This window comes from Ambystoma mexicanum, chromosome 12 (genome assembly GCF_040938575.1).
Source record: "Ambystoma mexicanum isolate Mex_15411 chromosome 12, UKY_AmexF1_1, whole genome shotgun sequence".
Taxonomy (NCBI): Eukaryota; Metazoa; Chordata; class Amphibia; order Caudata; family Ambystomatidae; genus Ambystoma; species Ambystoma mexicanum.
The window spans coordinates 21,798,127-21,820,693 of record NC_090936.1 but is presented as its reverse complement, the minus strand read 5'-3'; the positions used below and the strand labels follow the sequence as shown (position 1 = coordinate 21,820,693).

The 22,567-nt window shown below is 48.1% G+C and overlaps 1 protein-coding gene across 1 annotated transcript in view; it reads left to right on the top strand.

The window, feature by feature from the left end:
* The window catches only part of POT1 (protection of telomeres 1), a 386,188-nt gene that overhangs the window by 309,839 nt on the left and 53,782 nt on the right, over positions 1-22,567 (top strand). The window contains exons 13-14 of the mRNA XM_069627840.1: positions 4,634-4,790; positions 15,624-15,826. Coding sequence (XP_069483941.1) covers positions 4,634-4,790; positions 15,624-15,826 — 360 coding nt within the window. The remainder of the gene's footprint in view (positions 1-4,633; positions 4,791-15,623; positions 15,827-22,567) is intronic.

The window sequence follows — 22,567 nt, the reverse complement described above, 5'->3', positions numbered from 1 at the left end:
GAGGGCAAGGGAAAGGCCATCGCTTTTGGATCCCGACCGTGGCGGTGGGTATGCGAGGGTGGATCCTCTGGGTGAAGGGAACTTGGGCATTGGGGAGAGGACGTCCTTAGGTGACACATGGTATCCCCCTTTCCACTTTCACAATGAACCCCAAGCCGTTGTAGGGTATTGTCAACTCTTTCCCTTTTCTTCCTTCCGAATTGTGCCCCAGAAACACCACCTTAGTACGGCGATGAGGAAGAGACCAACAAGGAGGACACATCCGCATTTGACTGATATACACACACGTCAGAGACGAAACAGAGTTATAAATGCTCATTTTATTAAATCGGACAGTTCCAAACACCACTGTGGTACTTAAATGAAGAAGCGGGCTATGGAGGCATGCCAGTGGAGCAACCAGGCATGTCCGCCTAATGCCCTCCATAGTCAGACAATTGAACTCAATGACCCACATCTGATATATATAAAAATGCCTGCTACTTTGGGAGAAAAAGAACAGGCTGGAGAAGGAAGATGGAGACCCAGGTGCCGGGAGCAGTGTTGTGCAGGAGAAAGAGAAGACAGTGCTGTGGTTGGCCGTGAGAAGGTCTGAAGGTATGTGAGAAAGAAGCTGGCTCTGGAAGGGAGACGGCGGCTGTGCTGCGGAACACATACAGCCAGACACCAACGGAAACCAGAGCCAGGGAGCACAGCCCACGGAAAGCTGGGGAGGTAGGGGCTAAACAGGAGAAGGGTGTGGACAACGGCAAGCGAGTGAGGAAAGTGCCGACAGGTGGGGACACAGGCGGGGTGTGAGGGGCTATTTTAATGAGCTTTTCGTTTGCTTTCTCAGTGGATTTGGAAGGGGGGCAGACAACATTGAGCGAGGAACCAGAGAGCCTGAGAGCGCAGCCACAGAGGACGCGTTTGTGTGGGCTTACTAACAGACGTTGTGCAAGTGCTAACCTGCAGGAGGCCAAAGCAGTTGGAAACCCGATGGAGATTAGAGAGAGAGAGAGAGAGAGACCAAGAAAACGGAACGCTTACGCTGTGGGAGCAGGTGCGTCTGCTGAAAAATGTGGTGCCTGCAAGGGAAGCCAGGGGCTCATTCTCACTGCACCCACCCAGGGCTTGGAGTGGAATGCAGATTGCTGTCTACGTGGGAAAATATGGGAGAGTTTTTGAATGTGCACATAGGGTGTTGCTTGGGCTGAAGGGACATAGGACAGCTGTAACCTACATTCTTTGAACCAGCAGAACACCCCCAATGTGAGAGCATTCAGGCAACCAGGGGAATATCTAGGTAAGTGAGTGGAGAAGGGAGGCAGGAGTGGAAAACAGGGCTGTTGTGAGGTTAATAGCTCCCAGAATAAACAGAGCTGTAATATTCAGATAACTACATTGGTTGTCACCAGAATAAAATATGCACGTAAACTTCATTTCTGTCTCTGTGTACTTTATCCAACAACCCCAAGTGGTGACACGGTCCTATTCCCATTCTGAGCGGGTTTGCCTAGCAGACGCTGTGGAACTCCCATTGACCCCAGCCGCCACGGCAGGAAACCAGGAGAGCCAGCGGTGCTCGCTGTGGATGCCACGCGGGACAGGCAGAGTCTGGGGAAGCCTGGAAGCTGAAGAAGCCTGTCGCGAAGGACACCAAGCAGAAGGACACTGCCACATGCGACCAGTGAGTGTAAAGCAGCAACACTCTCATACTGGGGCGCCCTGGTAACGCATAGCAAAGTCCTTTTTGAAAGCCAAATGAACAGAAAGTAATTGAAAGTACTTTTGAATGCCGAAGCAAGTACTGAGTGAACTGAAACCTATTGAAAGCACTTTTGAATGCCGCACAGAGTAAAAAGCAACTTGAATACTCATGGAGTGAAAGCAAAGTACTACATGTGGCAGATATCACGGAATGTACTGTATGAAACAAGTATTGGCAAAGTCAAGAGAATACCAAGAAGGTTATGGAAATGAGAAACTAGGTATTGGCCCAAATCTAAGAGGGACCCAGGAATTTCAGGCTAAGAGGAAATGTGTGTTGGCAAGAGCCAGGTGAATACAGAAAAGCAAAACAAATGTATAGTGGCCAAGCAAGCCACAGTACAGTGTCAGAAGAGTGCGACACTGTGGAATCAACTAAACATCACTGTCAAATGGAAGCAGCGAGTAATTGTTGATGAAAACAGTAAGAAGTGGTATCGGCTGTGTGACCTGGAATGGGTGGACCGTGTTGTCTGACAACTGCGCCTAGACCCAGCGCCCTGCATGGAAATGAAAGTATGCACGAAGAAGCTTGTGTTTTGCAACAGCCATGTATGGGAAATTGAAGTTGAGAAACAGAACTGTTTAAGTGAAACTGGTACAAGCTATTGATATTAAAGGAGCTTGGAAGTGTCCCAAGCTGTGTTATTTTGGAAAGTTGGAAGATTTGAACTCTTGGGGAAGGGAACCCCAATGTTTTGTGAACTATTTTGAACTTGGGGAAGCAAATTCTATGCCAAGAGCTGACAGAAGCTCTGAAGTTTCTTTTGAACACTTATTTTAATGATGCTGACATCCCTACACATTGTATACATTAAGCTGCGAGGGCAAGTATATGTTTTGGACACTGTGAGGCAGGCATGGTATCAAGAGATGAAGCAGACAACAGATGTAACAGTTTTGGAAACATTTATTAAAATGTCAGGATGGTTGTAACGCATAACTTGCCCTGTAGCTATGGTGGGGTTTGCCCTACCTAATGAAACTAAGGAACGTCTATGTCCAGAAGTCCAAAACAAAAGTCGGCCTGTGTCAAAACCTATGCTTGCCTTCGCGTCTAATACCTAAATGTAGTGCAGGGATATTCTGACTCAAAATAGTGTCCAAATTAAAGTCTGGAGCAATCTCTAATTCCCTTCCCCAAGTTCAGGATACAGTTCCAAAGACAATATTCTCAAAAGGAGCTCTGGGCTCTTTGCCCAAGCTGCAGATGCTGGCTCACCAAACAAAGTTCCAAAAGAGCTCGGGGTTCCCTTCCCCAAGCTTCAAGCACTGGTTCACAACACAATGTTCCAGAAAGTCTCAGGGGGTTCCCTTCCCACAAGCTTCAAGCATTGATTTCCAAAACAGCAATGTTCCAAAGGAGCTCAGGGCTCCCTTTCCCAAGCTTCAAGCATCAATGTTCAGCTTTAACGTATTTAAAAGATGCTTTCACACCTCTCCTTGTTGGGGCCTCCTGGTCTAGACGCAGTTAATAGGCCGCACGGCCCACCCATTACAGGTCACGCAACCAGTTGCCCATACCCAGGTTTCTGCCACTTTGTCGAAATACAGGATTTCCCCAGTTTTTAGGATTCAGGGTTTGCCTCTCTTGATACTTTTTTGGTTATCTTTTCTATAATGTACTTACTTGACTTTCACAGCTTTGTTTTGGCTCATCAGCATTTTGCTCACACTTCACTGGCTCCTCTCGGGCTGCTCGTTCATTGCTTTCCCTCTCTTATTCCTAGTATTCTTATTTCATGATACTTTCACAATGTCCTTTGTTAGTCAGAGACTTTTGAACATGTATCGCTTTAAGCGTGACCACTCTGACACAATGTTTCTGCAAAATCCAATTCAAGTATTGCATTCGTCTTGATTTGTTCTTTTACTTCACTCAGAGACTCTCGAGAATGTGCCGACTGCACGCGATCACTCCGCTACAATGTAGTTACTTCACTTTCATACACGCACCGGGTTCCCTTGCATTCGCTTGAAACTCACTGACTGCAATCTACTTTTCTTCGGTTTCCTCAGTAAAATGCTTTCTGGGATTTGAGGTCCTGGTCTCACGCTTGCCCCTCAGATACCCCTGGATGGTTACTGCCATTCAGGGAAATGTTTTAGTACTATGGCGGTGCCTCCTATAGGTAATCTTCATCATTCTTGGGGTCAGTTTCTTCTTCTCAGTGCTATAGTGGTGTCTCCTATTGGAAGTGCGCAATACTCTTAGTTGTCTCTTCCTCGTCGCAGTACTTGAAGTAAGATTGCAGGCAAAAACTGGAAATGACTGACAATATCCCATAAATACTGAGCGATGGTCTGATAAGTCAGTGTTAGTCAAGACGGGATACCGTGTCTCGCCTTCAGGTACCCTCTCTCCAATACCCAAGGACCCTGCACCCAGGTGAGACACTCTCGCTAGTCCTTCCCCAGGGTAAGGATCCAAAAGCGATGGCCCTTCTGTGGCCACCTGACCAGATGTTCCCTGTGGAGTAGATGCTTGAGTACCGTCAGGTTTCCCATAACACAGACATTTGCTTTGGACTTCATGACACAGACTATCCTTACTTTTCTTTAGATAGGGAAATCTCACCTTAGCATAGGCCTTAATCCATGCTACATTTTAAGTTGAATAAAACTTTTGAAACCAAATTGGAATCTGTATTGTACTCTATGATGCCTTCACAGTACTGTGATCATCAATACTTTATCAGTGCCTAAATGTTATCCTAGTATTGAAATCATTTTGTGATCCTATGCAAATGTAGTTAAGGAAGGTTCCTGCTTTTTTCCATCTTCTAAACTGAATGGTTCATATGCATGGCTGGTTGGTCTTTTACTCTGCAAACCGTATAATTATTTTTGCGTACATATTTTCTGCATCTTTTCACGAATGCAGTGATCACAGCTCATCACCATATGAACACCACTTCATTAAAGGACATCCAAAACATGAAAGCACCACAAAAATACCGCATTCGGGCTCAACTAATGGAATTTGAACCCCAGAGAATCAACGAGTCGATTAAGCTCTATTGCAGCAACTGCCAGTCATTGTAAGTTTTTTTGTTAAAAAAGGACCATACTGTCAATTTATTAATGTTTTGCATTTGTCGTTGTGTAAATAAATAGATAAAGATAAGTCCATTACGAAGGTGATCAGAATGCCATGGTGATTCTCATTTCACTCATTGCAAAATTATTAAAAGCATTAGTTAAGAGGGAAGCTGTCACGGTAGGTTGTTGGTCGTCTCCTATTAAGGACGTTTAGAGCAGCTAACAAGTTTCATACCCCAATGACCTATATGGGGTAGTTTGTCAATGGGTTGGGATGTGTAGAGGTCAGTGTGACTCCGTATTGGGTCATTTGCATTCCACTTCTGGCACCACTTGTGGTAGATTAGAATCAGGAGACGGACACAGTGGCATTTATACTCAAATTTATTTATTATAACACACAAGACCTATGCCCCCCATAAAACTATGTTTCTCTGCCCTACTCTAGGAAATGTCTAAAAGGGTGTTTGCCAGTATGTCTTACAAACAAGAAACATCCTCTGTCCAGAATCCTATGCTAACCAGAGTTCTGTCCCTACTACTTTCAAAAGAAAAAACATAAATTAGACAAAGGTGCAAACGAGGCCCTTGCCCAAACAAAAGCACTGGGGCTGGTTTCTGACCCCCGACCTGGGTGTCTCTTTATCAAGTGTGTCTCCTGGCTATGATCCATATGGAATGTCTCTTCAACCTCTCTCTCTCTCCTTGCGTTGGTTGTCAGTCTACGGTTTCTCTCATTCTCTGTGGTCTGCCATGGTTGTATCTCAGTCTCTGGTCTTCCTCCCCATTTGGAATCCCCCTGCCTCACATGCCTATAGAAGGTGTTCTGCTTCTGTTCCCCACCACAGAAAGTCCTGGCGCTCTCCCCAGCAGGGAACCTCCTGGTCGTTAGCCCGCCTTGCGGTTTCATTCCTCTCACCCACCCATGGGGCCTTATTTCTGTCACCCCACCTTGGTACCTTGCTTCTTTCACCACTGCCTTGGGCTCTTATCCATCTGGACCCGCCTTGGGGTCCCGTTTCTCTCACCCTGCTTTGGGGTCTGTCTCACCCTGCCTGGGGGTCTGGCTACGCAAAGCCTACCTGAGGTCTTGTTTCTTTCACCCCACTTTTGGGCATTGCTTCTCTCATTAAGCCTTTGGGTATTTTTTCTCGCACTCTTCCTTGGGGTATTTTTTCTCACACTCTTCCTTGGGGTCTTGTTTCTCTCACTCTGCCTTGGGGTCTTGTTTCTCTCTTTCTCTCACTCTTCCTTGGGGTCTTGTTTCTCTCACTCTTCCTTGGGGTCTTGTTTCTCTCACTCTGCCTTGGGGTCTTGTTTCTCTCACTCTTCCTTGGGGTCTTGTTTCTCTCACTCTGCCTTGGGGTCTTGCTTCTCTCACTCTTCCTTGGGGTCTTGTTTATCTCACTCTGCCTTGGGGTCTTGTTTCTCTCACTCTGCCTTGGGGTCTTGTTTCTCTCACTCTGCCTTGGGGTCTTGTTTATCTCACTCTGCCTTGGGGTCTTGTTTATCTCACTCTGCCTTGGGGTCTTGTTTCTCTCACTCTGCCCTGGGGTCTTGTTTCTCTCACTCTGCCCTGGGGTCTTGTTTCTCTCACTCTGCCTTGGGGTCTTGTTTCTCTCACTCTGCCTTGGGGTCTTGTTTCTCTCACTCTGCCTTGGGGTCTTGTTTCTCTCACTCTTGCTTGGGGTCTTGTTTCTCTCACTCTTGCTTGGGGTCTTGTTTCTCTCACTCTTGCTTGGGGTCTTGTTTCTCTCACTCTTGCTTGGGGTCTTGTTTCTCTCACTCTTGCTTGGGGTCTTGTTTCTCTCACTCTTGCTTGGGGTCTTGTTTCTCTCACTCTTGCTTGGGGTCTTGTTTCTCTCACTCCGCCTCGGGGTCTCGCTTCTCTCACCACACCTTGAGGTCTTGTTTGTTTTACCCCACCTTGGGTTTTGCTTCTCTCACCCCATCCTGGGGTCATGTCTCTTTCATCCCGCTTTGGGGGTCTCCGTTCCCCTACACCACCTTGGGGTCTTTTTTTTCTCCACCCTGCCTGGGGGATTTGTGGAGCGTCGCTGCCCCTGTCCCGATTCCCCTTAGCCACTGCGTACCTCTGATTTCCATGCAGTGTTCCTCGGGAGAGTTGGTGAGCTCGACCGATGCTGCACTAAGTCTCCAGCCTGTTCCACAGCAGACGTAGCTTGCCATTTCTATCCCAGTTGCTCCAGCAAGAGCCCGGCTGCTGCGGTTTCTTGGTACGCCAATGATTCACTTCTTGATCAGCGTCCAGTCCTGGGCACTTGGGTGGTTCAAGCGCTTCTGGATCCCGGCGAGGCTCATGAGCCTTCCGCGGGCTCCACCCCAGCTCGGGATGCCACGCTTGGTTTATGTTCCCGCTGTCCTGCCAAACCTCCCTGAAGGAGGCTCCCTGGCTTCTCCAGCTCAGCAGTTCCCTTTCCTCCAAGTCCACTTTGTCTCTTTAACCCCCACTCTACAAGGGGAAGGGACCCATCCACTGTTCTCCCGTGCCAGGCGAGGCAGGTGTAATGAAAGGGCCAGAAACCCATACCAGCCACTCGTACAGGAAGTTTCAAGGGATCCTACAGGTTTGGCAAACAAAGATATTGGGATCTTGGGACAAGGGAGGATAACTTAGATCCATTTCTAGTGATTTCCTGACTTCTAAGGGGGGGGTCACCTCTGGTGGGATCCAGCTTGACATGTCCTCTAGGGGGTGTTAAACTTAGCAGACACACCTCCCTAGTCCCAAAGGGGTTAACTCTTCCTTGGGCAAAGGGGACGAATTCTCTGGATTCATCTCAGTCTCCAGATGTTTTGGACTATAACTCCCATCAGCCCTAGCCACGATAATCAATGTTGAGGGAGAATGGGAGAACTAGTCCAACACATCTGGAGAGCCATAGATTGAAGACACCTGATCTAGAGAGACTCTCAGGACATATTTATTTTATTTATTGTTCATTCATAACGCGCTTAACACCAGCGAGTGGTTTCTAAACGCGGGATATGGATTTGAACCTGTGTTGCGCCACGTTGTCTTGCTTCCAAGACAAACTCGTTGCCCCTGAGAACAGAGACCCATCTCAGGGCTCTCTTCCAAGGCAAAGGAGCTACTCCGCATCCTGATCAACTTCGAATCTAGCTTTCGCCCTAGTCACAGGGACCAACCATTTGTCTTCAACAAAGCAAAGGTGCTAATATCCTGAAAAGATCAAGCTCATGCATGGGTCCTATTGTGCCTTCTGGCAGCCTCTGCGTCAGTCACAGGTATTATTGATTCATAGCGTACGTGCCGCTTTTGATGTAGATGAAACTGTGCTAAAATGGTCCCCATAATTCCTATTGTTTTCAGGCAAAACCATGTCTTTAACTCTCTAAAATCTGCTCAAACGCCTGCAGAGTGCTTAAGGGATCTGCTTTCTGACTGATTCTCTTAACATCTGCATGGCACATTGCTACTGACCACCGGAAAACAAGAGGGGGGCCATTAGATGGGTATCTCGTTGTGGCCGACATGACCTCTGTCTAGAACCCGAAATTAGCAGAACCAAATTTGCTACTGTCTGACTAGGCTTCAAACATGTCAACTGACAAGGGCCGCAGAAGAAATCTGTTGGTCGATGCAAGCTTAGGAAAGCCACTTGAGCTGGTGCTGCCATCACTATAGGGGTAAAAAAAAATGTATTTCACACCTCGGATTCATTCTGAATAATGGTGCATGTCACTATTACCCCTGTTAGAACAGATTTTTTAAATCTGGCCTGCAAACAGATGTTTAGGAGGCCACCCTTATTAGTGGAACAGGTGAACTGGGAAGATAGCCAGGCCAATTCACGGTAGCTTGGAGAGCGGTTAAGGCTAAGTCTCACGAGGCGTGAGAGTTAGAAGAGGTCTCTAATGAGCACAGAGAGTGAAACACCAAGAATTATACTAAGACAGTAGTATACTAAAATATACTATTTATTATAGGCCCAATAACGACAGAAATGAATCCTGAAATGCAGTAGTAAAATACCACACACGCAACAAACTATGTAAAAAATATACAATCACTGGAGTCAGTGTGACAAAGTTAAGAACTCCACCAATACCTGCAAAGGGAAAGGGCAAGTAACTTTTATAGCACAGAAAACCTTCAGCGATGGCAATCCTAGCTTTATAAATTCAGCCCTAAAATGAGTGGAGCCTTGTTCTCAATATTCGATGCGTGTGTAAAAGCGTCTGGTCATGCGTACGGAAAGTTCACAAAGGATGCAGGAAAAAGTTAGGGGAAGAATTTTGAAGGGATGAAACAGGTACCAAAAGTTAGGAGAGGATCTGCTACGGCCGACTTTCGGAGGGCTTCAGGGAGCAAATACCAACCAAGCCAAAAGGAAGGCCACAATAACCTTCAATGCGCAAATGTGCTTGGAGGAACAAAGGGCTGCCGGTAAGTGACTTCACTACTTGGCAGGTCTAGAGGTTGTCCTGAGAGGTTTGATTTCCCACCCTCGGTTCAGTTTTCAGACGCACCGGCGCTGCAGGTGCGGACACAGGTCTGGTATGGGACAGGAGCTGCTTCTCCTGATTCAGATGAAGAACAAAGAAAACACTCATGCAGCAGGGCTCAGGGCACAGGAAGGAATGTGCGAAAACCACCTTAAGCAACCATCACTCGCACAGTAACTCAGGTGCACCTTCCTCTCGCGGTATGACGGAGCCTCCTATCTTGTGACCCAATGGTGCTGGGACAATTCGGTAGAAGAGTACTTAGTAGGGTAAGCAGGGATTCCCCAAAGTCTCGGGTCGAAACTCAAAACGGTGATGCTCCTGTGCGGTAACCAAGGTTTCAGCTTGTCAGTCCACTGGATGGCCGAAGGACACCTCCAAGAAGGCTTACTTGCAGGGTTATCAGGAGGCTTCGAGAATGATTGATCCCACCACTCCAAGGGTTTCAAGCACCTACACAGGTCTTCTGAGATCAAGACCAAAGCAGGGCTCGACCGGGACAGCAATAGCATTCGGGTGCCAGCCCTCTTCAGTGAATCTCAGGATCGTCCTTTGCTCTTCTTGGCTCTTCAGGATTCTTAGTATCTTCTGCAGGTCGGTTCTGACCTGTTGCAGATCTGCTGCAATGGATGGAAGGCTCCTCCCCATATCCAAAGTGAGGCAAGTGCTTGCAACCGGCCCACCAATGAGAAGATCTGCCCCATGAATGCACGTCAGCTGTAGTCCAATCAGTGGCCACTGGTGTCTTCCTACTCTTATGCACACCAGACACCCTGGCACCAGTAATGTGGATTGGTACCCGACAGTCCCAACCTACTTCCTGGATGCCTACACACGTGACCTGCTGGGACCCGCAAAAAAAAACACTTTAGCGGGCAACTGCATGCCCAAATAAGGAAGTCCCGAACTGCAAGGCCAGTGGGGCGGTCAAGAGACAAGTGGCCTCATCACTGGTTGGGCAGTAGCCCTTAAATGCAGCCTTAACGGTATTACCGCTGCACTTAAGGGCTGGCCGTATCATGAATCTGGCAGTGTTACCTCGAGCTGTGAACTGGCGGTAAATATGGTGAAAATAATTCCAATATTGATGCAATTACTGCCGGCGGTGTAAGTGTGCGGTAATTGCGCCTGAAATGCCCCATTGAATCTAATGGACCCAATTGGGAATGGGGAGTTACCGCTACCGCCACACCCGTGATCCAGCGTTATTAATACTGCCGGACTGGTTGAAGATGGCACTATTTGCCCAGGCAGTATCCCAACAGTAAAACCGCTGGGATACCGCCCAACTCATGAAGAGGCCCAAAATGGCCAAAGGAACAGACAACAGACCTTGTGGCACGGCCATGTTGGATGCTATCCACAGTCATGAGCCAAACGCAGTAGGGCTCGATAAAAGGTTACCAAAATAAAAGAAAAAGCTACTACTGCCACCAGTCTGTTCCAAGGCACAATGTACAATCACCAGAAGTTCCTTACAGCGTGTCTAGAGTCCTAAAACACAATGGCCCCATTGCGCGGGACTGTAATATACTTTATGCAATGATAAAATGTTACAAACAAGTGGCAAGAAAGTCAGAAGACTGAGAGAAAGGAAGTTTCTCAATACTGACAGCCTGAATAACGTGTCAGTTTCCCCATAGCAATGAGCAAAAGCCTTTGCAGGGAAACAGAGGTTTTGGGGTCCATAGAAACGGAGGGGAAGTTGCTATGAAGGTAAATCGTTCCTATCAACCCCCAAGGTGGATTTCAATCCAGAGGGATCGCAATACGGCAAGGTAAACTAGAAGCACACAAATTAACACCAGCCTGAGAATGGGGGATCTGGAATCTTCTCAGCAGAGAAAACCTGACACTTTGTAAAATCATCTCTCTAATCTATCAGACCAAGACTGCGCGGTGTATGTGGTACTCATACACTGTACTACATACACAGATGGGATGCATTTCCCAAAATCAACTCAGGGTAGGAAAGGCACTGAAGTATATCCAAACCCAATCGAGGTAGGTAGCAGATCTGCAAAGCTTACACTTAGTAGCGGGTGTTCCGATCGAGGTAACCCCTGGGGTGGCGGGTACAGAGGTCAGATTTGATCGTGGGATTTAGTTTCGGTCAGTCATGGTGCTTGAATCTCAGTTCCTGGCACCTAATAGCCTTATCACGAAATAAAATAAGACTTTTGCAGAGCAGGCGACTTTATGACACCTACAGGGAGCCAAGAAGAGGGATTGCAACAGGAGTCATCACGGTCAGGTGGTGACAGGCGATCTTCGGATGGCGAACAAAGGAGCAGGCCCAGCACGGCTTCCATTGGGACTAGAAGGCTAACAAAATGCAGGAGCAGGTGACTTCTAACATAAGTCTAAGATCCTCCCAGTTCCAAGGTTGTGCTCATAACAGTGTCTGCTACAGGGAGGTAACCCAGGAGAGAGCTGGTCAGTCTAAGGACACTTACAAAGTTTTAGGAAGGCACAGATCCTCGAGCAGTGGTCGACACTGTTTGTTCCCACTAGGGTCGAAGCACGAACGATGGTCTTGTTCATATCAGGCAGAGGAGCAGGCCTTCACCTGTTCTTGGCTGGAGGCAATGCTGATTAGCTGCAACGGCATTCCCCTGCTCATCAGCGGCTGCGCTTCTTCGTAGGTACCATGGCTCCATCGACGATCTGTCGAATGGCTGCAGGACTCCTCATTTTATTCATGATTTGGACTTCAGTCGCAACCAGGGCCATCAATTGTAAGGATCTGCACCATTCAAACTGTCAGTGGCCTTCCAATCCTGCATAGCCACTGGCCACTCAATCTTCACAGCAGCAGACATTCAGGCACAAGGATGTCTACTGAGACTAGACCGTCCTAGCCCCCACAGCTGGGCTTAAACAGAACCCCTCCTTTACCCAGGAAAGCAGCAGCTTTTCCCTGGAAAGGGATTTCCATGCGAGGCATTGCCAGACCTGAGAGACCTAAAATGAGCACAAAGAAAAGAGAAGCAAAGCAGAAGGCGTTGCTTGCCCCCAAAAGTCAGGATAGTAGTCAAAACAAATCAAAAAGAAAGGGGGTCCCATGGAGGTCTATATGAGGAAAGCGGCAAAAAGAAAACCTTTCCCAGCCCATGTCACTTGCATCCTGGGGAAGACTGGGTCACAGTAAGTGTGTTAGTTGAAACGTGAAAACGTTGGCAGTCTAAAATGTTCAAGTTGTGACTGATAAAACCCAGTTCAAAGCAAATGTTTTAAGCATGTTAAATGCATATGAAAATAATTGATTTTCGCTAGCTCCCAACAAGAAATGGTATAATTAATATTATAATGGAATTCATATTTTCTGTGGAGTTGTCATTTTTTTAAATGTTTACACAACAAAACAGAGACATATATCTTCAATCTCGCTTACAAGGGGCAGTAACTCTAGATGAAGATGCAGTGTGGAACAGTTTAATTTCGGGAGAGACAACGAGATGGACAATGACAATGGTGAAGCTAATAGAATTATCCTTCAAAATGATTAACCATCTAACGACAGAGCTGATTGCAATACCAGGTGTCCAGGAGGGGGAAGACTCTCATACCTAGAGGGCCATCCTAGGTCTGATCAACTCTGACCAACACATGCCAGTTGAAGAGCGAGATGAGCGAACACAAAGAATTTTAATGAGATAAGATACATTGAGACACTCTTAGATTAGCAGATCCTCAGATTCGAAGAGTCTTGTAAAAATAAAAAAAATCTTTTTGATTAAAATTCAAGTAATAATAAAAGTAAATGTTTACATGAGAATGAGTGGAGCGTATATGAATGTTTTGCCAACTATTTGCATATTATTCAATTGTGTGGTAGTACGGCGATAGGCATCACACATGTGACAGCTACATACTATTTTATTCTAGATTTCAAAATAAAACCTTTATTTTGTAGAATATTGTTGTTCAGCTAATTGGTATAAGCAGGATTTATATGTGCTTTGTCTGTAAACGGTGATGTTGGAGCTCTGGCAGACTTGGAGACGACCTTAGGGAGAAAGAAGGCTGCATGCCCTCTGTCCCCAAGGTTACGCCACTGTCTGCCTCTAGCAGGCCGCTGGATCAATCCAAGCACTTGCTGAAAGGGAAAGAAAAGCACATGATGCCCGCAACTGGAAGTAGAACAACCTCAGAGTGCTCACAGACTGGACCCCGACATAAAGGACTCACCTGTGAAGATGATATCTCTAGCCTACTGGTCCGAAGCAACCCCCAAATGATGTTCAGGGCAACCTCCAGGATTGACTCTGTAGCCGAGGTGGCCTTCGAGGACTGGATCCCTGAGCTAATGGTCGGCGGCGCAGACTATGTTGCCAAAAGAACATTTGAATCCATTTCCTTCTCTTTTACTGTGAATGAGGAAGTTGCCACGAGAGATTCCCTGTGGAGGGGGATGGGAGTATGTCTGCTCCATCTGGCAGGAGAAAGGAGCTGAAGGGCACTGCTAGTCTACAGCCGAGTGCTCAGTAGTCTGTGCAACAAGAGTAGCTGTGGGCAATGGTCTTTCCCCAGGGTGTCTCCGTCCTTAGGAGAAAGGAGCTTAGTGCACGGTAGTCTGTGCAACAAGAGTAGCTGTGGGCAATGGTCTTTCCCCCAGGGTGTCTCCTCCCTTAGGAGAACGGAGCTGAGTGCTCGGTAGTCTGTGCAACAAGAGTAGCTGTGGACAATGGTATTTCCCCCACAGTGTCCCCGCCATTAGCAGAAAGGAGCCGAGTGCTCAGTAGTCTGTGCAACAAGAGTAGCTGTGGGAAATTATCTTTCCACCAGGGTGTCTCCGTCCTTAGGAGAAAGGAGCCGAGTGCTCAGTAGTCTGTGCAACAAGAGTAGCTGTGGGCAATGGTTTTTCTCCCAGGGTGTCTCCGTCCTTAGGAGAAAGGAGCTTAGTGCACGGTAGTCTGTGCAACAAGAGTAGCTGTGGGAAATTATCTTTCCACCAGGGTGTCTCCGTCCTTAGGAGAAAGGAGCTGAGTGCCTGGTAGTCTGTGCAACAAGAGTAGCTGTGGGAACTGGTCTTTACCCCAGGGTGTCTCCGTCCTTAGGAGAAAGGAGCGGAGTGCTCGGTAGTCTTTGCAACAAGAGTAGCTGTGGGCAATGGTATTTCCCACAGTGTCCCCGTCCTTAGGAGAAAGGAGCGGAGTGCTCGGTAGTCTGTGCAACAAGAGTAGCTGTGGGGAATGGTCTTTCCCCCAGGGTGTCTCCGTCCTTAGGAGAAAGGAGGTAAGTGCTCAATAGTATGTGCAACAAGAGTAGCTGTGGGCAATGGTTTTTCTCCCAGGGTGTCTCCTCTCTTAGGAGAAAGGAGCTGAGTGCTCGGTAGTCTGTGCAACAAGAGTAGCTGTGGGCAATGGTATTTCCCCCACGGTGTCCCCGTCCTTTGGAGAAAGGAGACGAGTGCTCAGTAGTCTGTGCAACAAGAGTAGCTGTGGGCAATGGTATTTCCCCCACGGTGTCCCCGTCCTTAGGAGAAAGGAGCTGAGTGCTCAGTATTCTGTGCAACAAGAGTGGCTGTGGGCAATGGTATTTCCCCCACGGTGTCCCCGTCCTTAGGAGAAAGGAGACGAGTGCTCAGTAGTCTGTGCAACAAGAGTAGCTGTGGGAAATTATCTTTCCACCAGGGTGTCTCCGTCCTTAGGAGAAAGGAGCTGAGTGCCTGGTAGTCTGTGCAACAAGACTAGCTGTGGGAAATTTAAAACATTCATACATAGTTCAAAAACAATTCCTACCCTCCAAGGGTTCTCCTACCTTAACGGCTACAACACCTCTGATAAACCTGCTCTGCCCATTATGTGACCATTCCTAACGTCCTGAACAAACACTAGTCCCACACGTTGCACCAAGTAAAAACAGAGGGGTAAATCTGGAATTTGCAGTTGGAATATATAATTTAGCATCCCAACACTTGTGAACGATTTTTAAGATTATGAATTTAAGGTGCATGTGCTCTCTACATTTTGGAATATCAGTGGTGTTCGGCCTTCCACCTTGTAAAAATGTGCTGGTTACGCAATCATTCAGCGATTACAATATCGTGTGTGCAGTTTGTGTTTAAAGCAGACCATACACTTGGGATATAGAACAAACTGGGTTAATATATTTTCAGATTTCCTTACTGTGGTGCTCAGACACTTTTCTAACAAGATGTCAGAAATGTTTGCTTCTGTTATGCTCTGAACCTCCTACTTACTTTGTTAGGAATTAATTACATTTAATATTTCTGTAAAAATGAGAAATGTCTACTTTCTGGTATTCCAGTTTATCCATCTTGACACTTTGAGTAGGTATTGGTACATTTTAATCTCACTGTTAACTTTTATTTAAAGGCAAGACGTTCCAGATGAGGAGGAGTTGGATATGATTTTGCAAAACCGCGCCGCCACAGCTGTGAAACCCGGTTTACTAAACCTGGCCCTCTGCCGATCCTCAACCGTGAAAAGAGAAAACCAAGATGGAAGCCCAGTCGTCCTCTACTTCCTGAAATGTGGGCGCTGGGAAACTCCCCAGGATAGGCTCCTCATGATAGAAGGTAAGCAGGGTTAAAGGGACTACTAAGCTTTCTCGGCAGAGAAGATTCTGGCACTCTTTCTAGAAAGAATAAGCGATAATTATGAGGACACTGCAAGCTATGCTACTTTTACACCTTATTTAAATTTACCAGGGAGGAAGCTTCTTGGAATTTTCTCCAATTATTTTGAAACTGTTGGCCTGTGGAGTTTCTTTCCTTCCAGAACTGTTTGGGCTACTTTTTTTTGATTAACAGTAAAACCTCATTGGACGTATGATACCTTTAGCAGAGAAGAGCCATAGCAGTTACAGCAGACCTTCCTTTGTTCCCGCAATACTAAGATAGGTGGACAAAGCCGACTAGCTCCCCGCCTACCGGGTGTGGTAATTCCAGACACAGGAGACGGACAAAAAGACCTGCTTCAAGGTGTCAATTTTATTAAAGTAAAGAAAAATGCCTCACGTATCCCAACTTCTACGATGAAGGTTGCCTATTCTGAAAAACAAAAAGGTGCTTGTCAGGACGTTTTACACAAATAAACCTTGTCCTCTATCCAAACGTATGCTATCCTGTGGACTGGCCTAACACCAATGAGAAAGAAAACATAACTTAGGCCAGAGTGTTCTTACCCACCCCTCCCCCAACTCTACCCTGGCTGGTGCATGACCCTCTCCTAAATGTCTGAAGTTCTCTTTTTCGGTTCAAACAAGTTCCTTGATTGTCCATACAAAAAGGTGATTCCTGGGCCCCTCTCCAAAGTCTTGCTTAACTTGGAACGTTTATTCTTTAAAGGAGACTCTTGAATTTGTAAATCATTTAGTTGTGTAACTAGTGTCCACCACTCCAGGCCATTGAACTTTCTTGAAGCAGCGTTGACTTGCTAGTTCTACTCTGTCACGCGATTGCCACAAATAACCACTCTTGAATCCTTTCTTTGTTCAAAGGATGTTTATAATGAGTAATGGGAACAGATGGACTGCAGGGTTCTTGAGCAGTCTGTAGTGCTGAACTGGTTACTGGGGATGTTTGGCTCTAGGGCCCTCTCTCTCTCTCTATCTCTCTCTCTTTTTCTCTCTCTCTCTCTCTCTCGCTCTCTCGCTCTCTCGCTCTCTTTCTCTCTCTCTCTCTTTCTCTCTTTATCACTCTCTCTCTCTCTCTCTCTCACTCACACTCACTCTCTCTCACAATTATTGTCTCTCTCTCTCTCGGCTGCCCGGGTCTTTCCCATTATCCTGGTCCAGGCATCTGTACCAGATGTTAATTCTATGGACAGGCGTACCCTACTGTCTGTCTGTATGGCTTGGGCTACAATGGTCTCCTTAAAGGCTGGCTAAAGGCTGCTTCCTACTACTCCATCTCCTTGCCACTACTACTACTATCCTCTTCTCCGCTCTTGCCACTACTACTACTATCCCCTTCTCCGCTCTTGCCACTACTCTTACTCCACTACCGCTTCTCACGACTACTGCCTTTATACTACCACTACCCCCCTTTTCTCCCACTACTACTACATTCTTCTGCTACATATCTCTCTACCACACACTACTACCAGTACTTGTTACTACTGCAACTACCTTTCCCCTCCTACTACTGCTCCCACTGCCACTAACTCCAGCTACAACTACTCCTACCACACTTACTCCTCACTCCCACGCACAAACACTCCGCAAACCCCTCTTTCACCTCCACTCTCCCCTCCTCTTGTCACTCTGACGTCCTCACCTCCTCCTGTCCTCACACTACACCCTTCCGACATTACCCTTTAAATAGCCCGCCCTCTCCCAGGATTGGCCAACTTACCCTGACCAATCACTTACCTAGCTTCCTGGGGGTGTGATGGCTGATGAGCCCTGCCCCTTCTCCCCACGGTGCTACTGCATTTCTGGCATGGGCCACGTGATGACCTGTAGAGAGCAATCACTCCCTATTATTAAGGTCTATCCGTAGGCTTCTTTTTTCTTTTTTTTTTTTAATTGTTTTTTATTGGCATTCATAGAAACAAAAGCAGGGGGCCAAATGGCCAACAATATGGGTCAACACACCCCAACATTTTCCAAACAGCAATATACCCCTCTGAGGTACAACCACCTCCCCTCCTCTCCTCCCCCAACTGAAACGAAATCCCCAAAGAAAAATAGAAATTGGAAATTGGAGAGGACAGGACCGGGAGAATCTACAGGTGAATAGGTCTCGTGGGGCAGAGGCGGGGCTTCTCGACCAATATTTACCTCCAATGTGCTCCGCATATGACCACAGAGTCGAGATAAAATATCTGTTGGGGCCGGTACCGAGTATCCATCTCAGGCCCGTACTAGCGCTCTGCAGTACAGAAGACCTCTTAAAAATTGTGACCAGTCCGTCTCAACAGGCAGGGTACTACCATGAATGGCTGCTGTAATTGTTTCCATCAAATATAGTTCCTTGGCAGTCCCTACCCATTCCCTCAGGGATGGAAGTGCCAAGCGCTTCCAGTGTCTGGCTCGACAGGCTCTTGCCGCTAAGAGTAGAAAATGTGCCAGGGGTGGGAGCTTTATCCATTGTTCGTCTCTCCTCTCTATACCAAAAAGCACCAGAATCGGGTCCAGACCATAGGATCCGCCTCCTGCATCCCTGATCCACCCTAGTACCTCCGTCCAGTACACCTGAACCTTACTGCAGGACCACCACATGTGCCAATATTTGGCTCTCTCCCCACATCCTTGGCATTGTTGTGGGTCAACTGCCGTAAACATCCTCGCTAGTGAGACAGGGTCGTACTGCCACCTGTGCAGGAGTTTTATTGCATGCATCTTACATTGGCAGGCTAGAGATGTCTTAAAGGTACTCCCGCAAATCCGAGCCCAGAGTCCATCCCCCATGTCCAGACCCAGGTCCCTACCCCACTTCACCCTGAGGCTTCTAGTGGCATCCTCTCTAGGTATCATTAATGCCCTATAGAGTACTGAAATAAGACCCCTCATGTCTGTGTGTGTATCCAGAACTTTCTCGACTAGGGTGAGCTCCCTCCGGATTAGGGGCTTCAACTTTGCGGACATGAGCATCCCTTTGAGACGAAAATAGAGTAGAGGGGATAGGGTACCAATGCCCAGTGCCTCCTCTAGGTCGTGGATATCTATGAATCTGTCCCCACGTATCAATTGGCCCACTCTAGCGAGCCCCGCTTCAAACCAAGCCTGATATTGTCCCACTTCAGTGATAGTGTCCCGCACCAGAGATGGGGACCAGAGATGACTCAATGGTGAGGGCCAGGTGGTAACTTGACCCGCTCTACCTCCTTCAGCCAGGACCTCCCACATAGTCTTCAGGTAGGGGTGTTCTCTAACACACTTCGAGAGCTTGGGAATAGGGGCCCACAGCCATTCCCCCACTGTCACTGGGCGCAGATGGAAATTTTCAAGATAGACTCATTGCTTGTCCTTGTTTTTCCTGAGGCGAGGGACCAATGCTCTTAGCTGTGCGGCCCTATAATATGCTTGTAGGTCTGGGAGTCCCGCCCCACCCTTCTCCTTAGGAAGCGTTAATATCTTGTAGCTCACCCTGGGTTTCTTATCCTGCCATATTAATCTCCCTATCCGGCATCTGGCTTCTTTTAAATAATCCACTGGCGCCCCAATGGGGAGTATCTGGAAGAGGTAAAGCACTCTGGGGAGGAAATTCATTTTGACTGCATTGAGTCTACCCATCCACGATATCTGACCCTTTCCCCATTTGTCCAGTTCCCAAAACAATCTATCAAACAATATTTACACCCAAGTACCTTAACTCCTTGGTTTGGATGTGGAGGCCTAAGGGTTCCAACTCCTCCACGACCCTGGCTGAATTGGGGGCGAAAGTGAAAACCACTGATTTACACACATTAACTTTGAAGCCTGAAAATTGTCAGAATCTTTTAATGACCAAAAGCGCAGCGGGGACCGATCGGACTGGATGTTGCAGGTGGAGCATTATGTCATCTGCGTAAAGGCCGATTTAAAAAATCTGGTCTCCCACCTTAATACCAGTCTCCTCGTCCGCCCACCTAAGGTCTTCCACCAGTAGTTCCATGGTCAAAATAAAGAGAAGTGGGGATAGGGGACAACCCTTCCTCGTCCCCCGGTGGAGTTCAAAAGAACGGGAGAGTCGCCCATTAACCATGAGTCTAGCTGAGGGGTCTCTGTAGAGGGCCCGATGGCCCGGCGGAGTCCCGGAACAAAACCGAATTTCTCCAGAACTCTATGGAGAAAGGGCCAGGACACCCGATCAAAGGCCTTTTCTGTGTCGATGGCCATAAGGACCGGATTGCCCCTGCTCCCAGATACCTCTCGGATGAGGCGGAGGGTCTTTCGCATCATGTCGGCCCCCTGCCTCCCTCTTATGAAACCAACCTGATCCGAGTGAATGAGCTTCGGCATACAGGCATCCAGTCGCGTGGCAATTATCCTGGTGAATAGTTTAGCATTCACATTCAGGAGGGAAATGGGTCTATAGGACCGGCAGTCGGTGGGGTCCTTCCCCTCCTTCGGAATTACCATAATTAGGGCTTTACCAAAGGAGGGGGGCCCTCTCTGTCACTATTATATGGGTGAACAAACCTGCCAGGAATCCCGCTAGTTGCCCGGAGAAGGCTTTGTAAAATCCCAGTGTAAAACCATCCTCGCCCGTGGCCTTACCCAACTTCAGACCCGCTATCGCAACCAGGACCTTCTCTTCTGTAATTGGAGACTCTAGTGTAAGGGACTCACCACTCCCTAGTCTAGGCAGGGGTATCCCTTCCAGATATTCATCCATGGCCGTACCGTCAGGTACGCCTTCTGCGGCATAAAGGGATTCGTAAAAAACGGCGAATTCCCCAGCTATCTCCTTAGGCTCTGATTCCAACTCCCTCCCGCTCTCTGGACCCCGGCCACCCATCTATCTGCTTGTTGCCCACAAAGCCTGGCCGCTACCATGGCATCTGCCTTGTCACCTTTCTCATAATATCGTTGTCTCAGGTACTGGAGGCTGGTGACCACTTTCCCCATCTCCAACTTTTTCAGCTCTAACCTCTTACCAGTCGCTATTTTCCGGTCTCGCTTCCTCTCTTCCACCCCCTTCCCCTCCACCCTTTCCAGATGGCGTATCTCTCCCCTCAAATTCCACGCTAGAAGGGAGCGTATTCGTTTCTTTGCAGACCCTTCCCTTATCCGGGAGCCCCGCCAAGTTGCTTTAGCCGCATCCCATACCATTTCCTTCTCAACCTCCCCTGTATCATTAGTAGTGAAGTATTCCCTAATATTATCTATCATCTCCTCTTTGAAGATGGGGTCTCTCAAGAGGTGATCTTTACAACGCCACAGGGATTCTCTGGAGTGTAGCCCGGACAGGATAACGTCCACCACCACTTGATCGTGATCAGACCAGCTGACCGGTCGAATCTCCAATTTATGTGCCCTATTGGCCTGTTGATGCTCCATAAACACGTAATCTATTCTTGTATTGGTACCACGGGGTGACGAGTAGAAAGTAAATCCCCTAGTCATCGGATGGCCCTCCCTCCATATATATATCCACCAGGCCCTGGCTCCACATGAAGTCGGCAAAATCCCGGTTTGCCCATCCCCCGCTATGACCCAGCGTAGTGAGGCCATCGCTATGATCCATCCCCCAGTCTGCCCACATGTTGAAATCACCTCCCGAGATCAGGAGCCCCTCCACCCTGTCCAGAACCTCCCTTAAGGTCTCCTTCAGGAATTAGAACTGGCCTACGTTCGGGCAATATAGGGCTGCAAACGTCATTCTAATGTTGTCCAGATTCCCCGAGACCACCAAGGCCCTTCCATCCGATCTGCCCCAGGTCAACACCTCTGAGAGCCTGTGCTGCTGCCTAATCAAAATCCCAAAACCCCCCTTCTTAGTGGGGCCAGATGCCCAGAAGGTCTGGCCCACATGTGGACCCGGAATCCGCCTCTCCTCTCCCGCTACCTATCTGGTCTCTTGGACAAAGAGGGCATCTAGTTCTGCATTTCGTATCTCCCTACTCAGCAGAGTGCGTTTCGTGGGAGAGTTTAGGCCTTTAACATTGAGAGTCACCACCTTAAACAGCTCGGCCCGGCCAGTATTCTCAGAGGCGGCCATCACAGAGCACTTGGTTATTCAAGTCCGCACCAGCTTGCAACAGCCCCTCCTTGTTGAGCTCAGTCCCTTGTCCGTCCTGTTTCCTGGCCAGAACCCCCTGCCCACCCCACCCCACCCCACCCTCCTCCCTGCCAGCCTCCTGGTTTGAGATACCTGTCCAAAAGCAGGCCACCATGTGTCACAGAATGGTGGTCCTCCGTCGTTCTCAATATCCCCACTTTTCCCCCCGGCAGGGAACCATTCATACTGGCTCTAGCTACACGCAACTTCACGAGTCGTGAGCTCTCCCACTTAGTCCATTCCCTCCTCTTGCGTTGGGGTGTTTAGCTTCTTGAACTTCCTCTTCTCCTTCATCTTCTTTTTGAGGGCCCACGGTCCCACCGGTGCCCTGGATGGGTCGGGGGAGAGCGAGGTGTCGTCCCCAGTCCCCACCGGTGGAGGCCTGTCGCCCTTGAGGACCTGGAGCACTTGCATTGCCTCCTTCCCACTCCCACTCCATTTCTTTCAAAGGACAGGGCAAAGGGATATGACCACAGGTACCTGATCTCTTGTCTGGTGAGCCACAGGGTGAGGGGGCGACATTCTCTGCGGCGGGTAAGGGTCAGAGTGGAAAGGTCTTGGTAAATCTTGATCGTGTCCCCTTCGTAGACGAAGCTGTTGAGTCTCCTT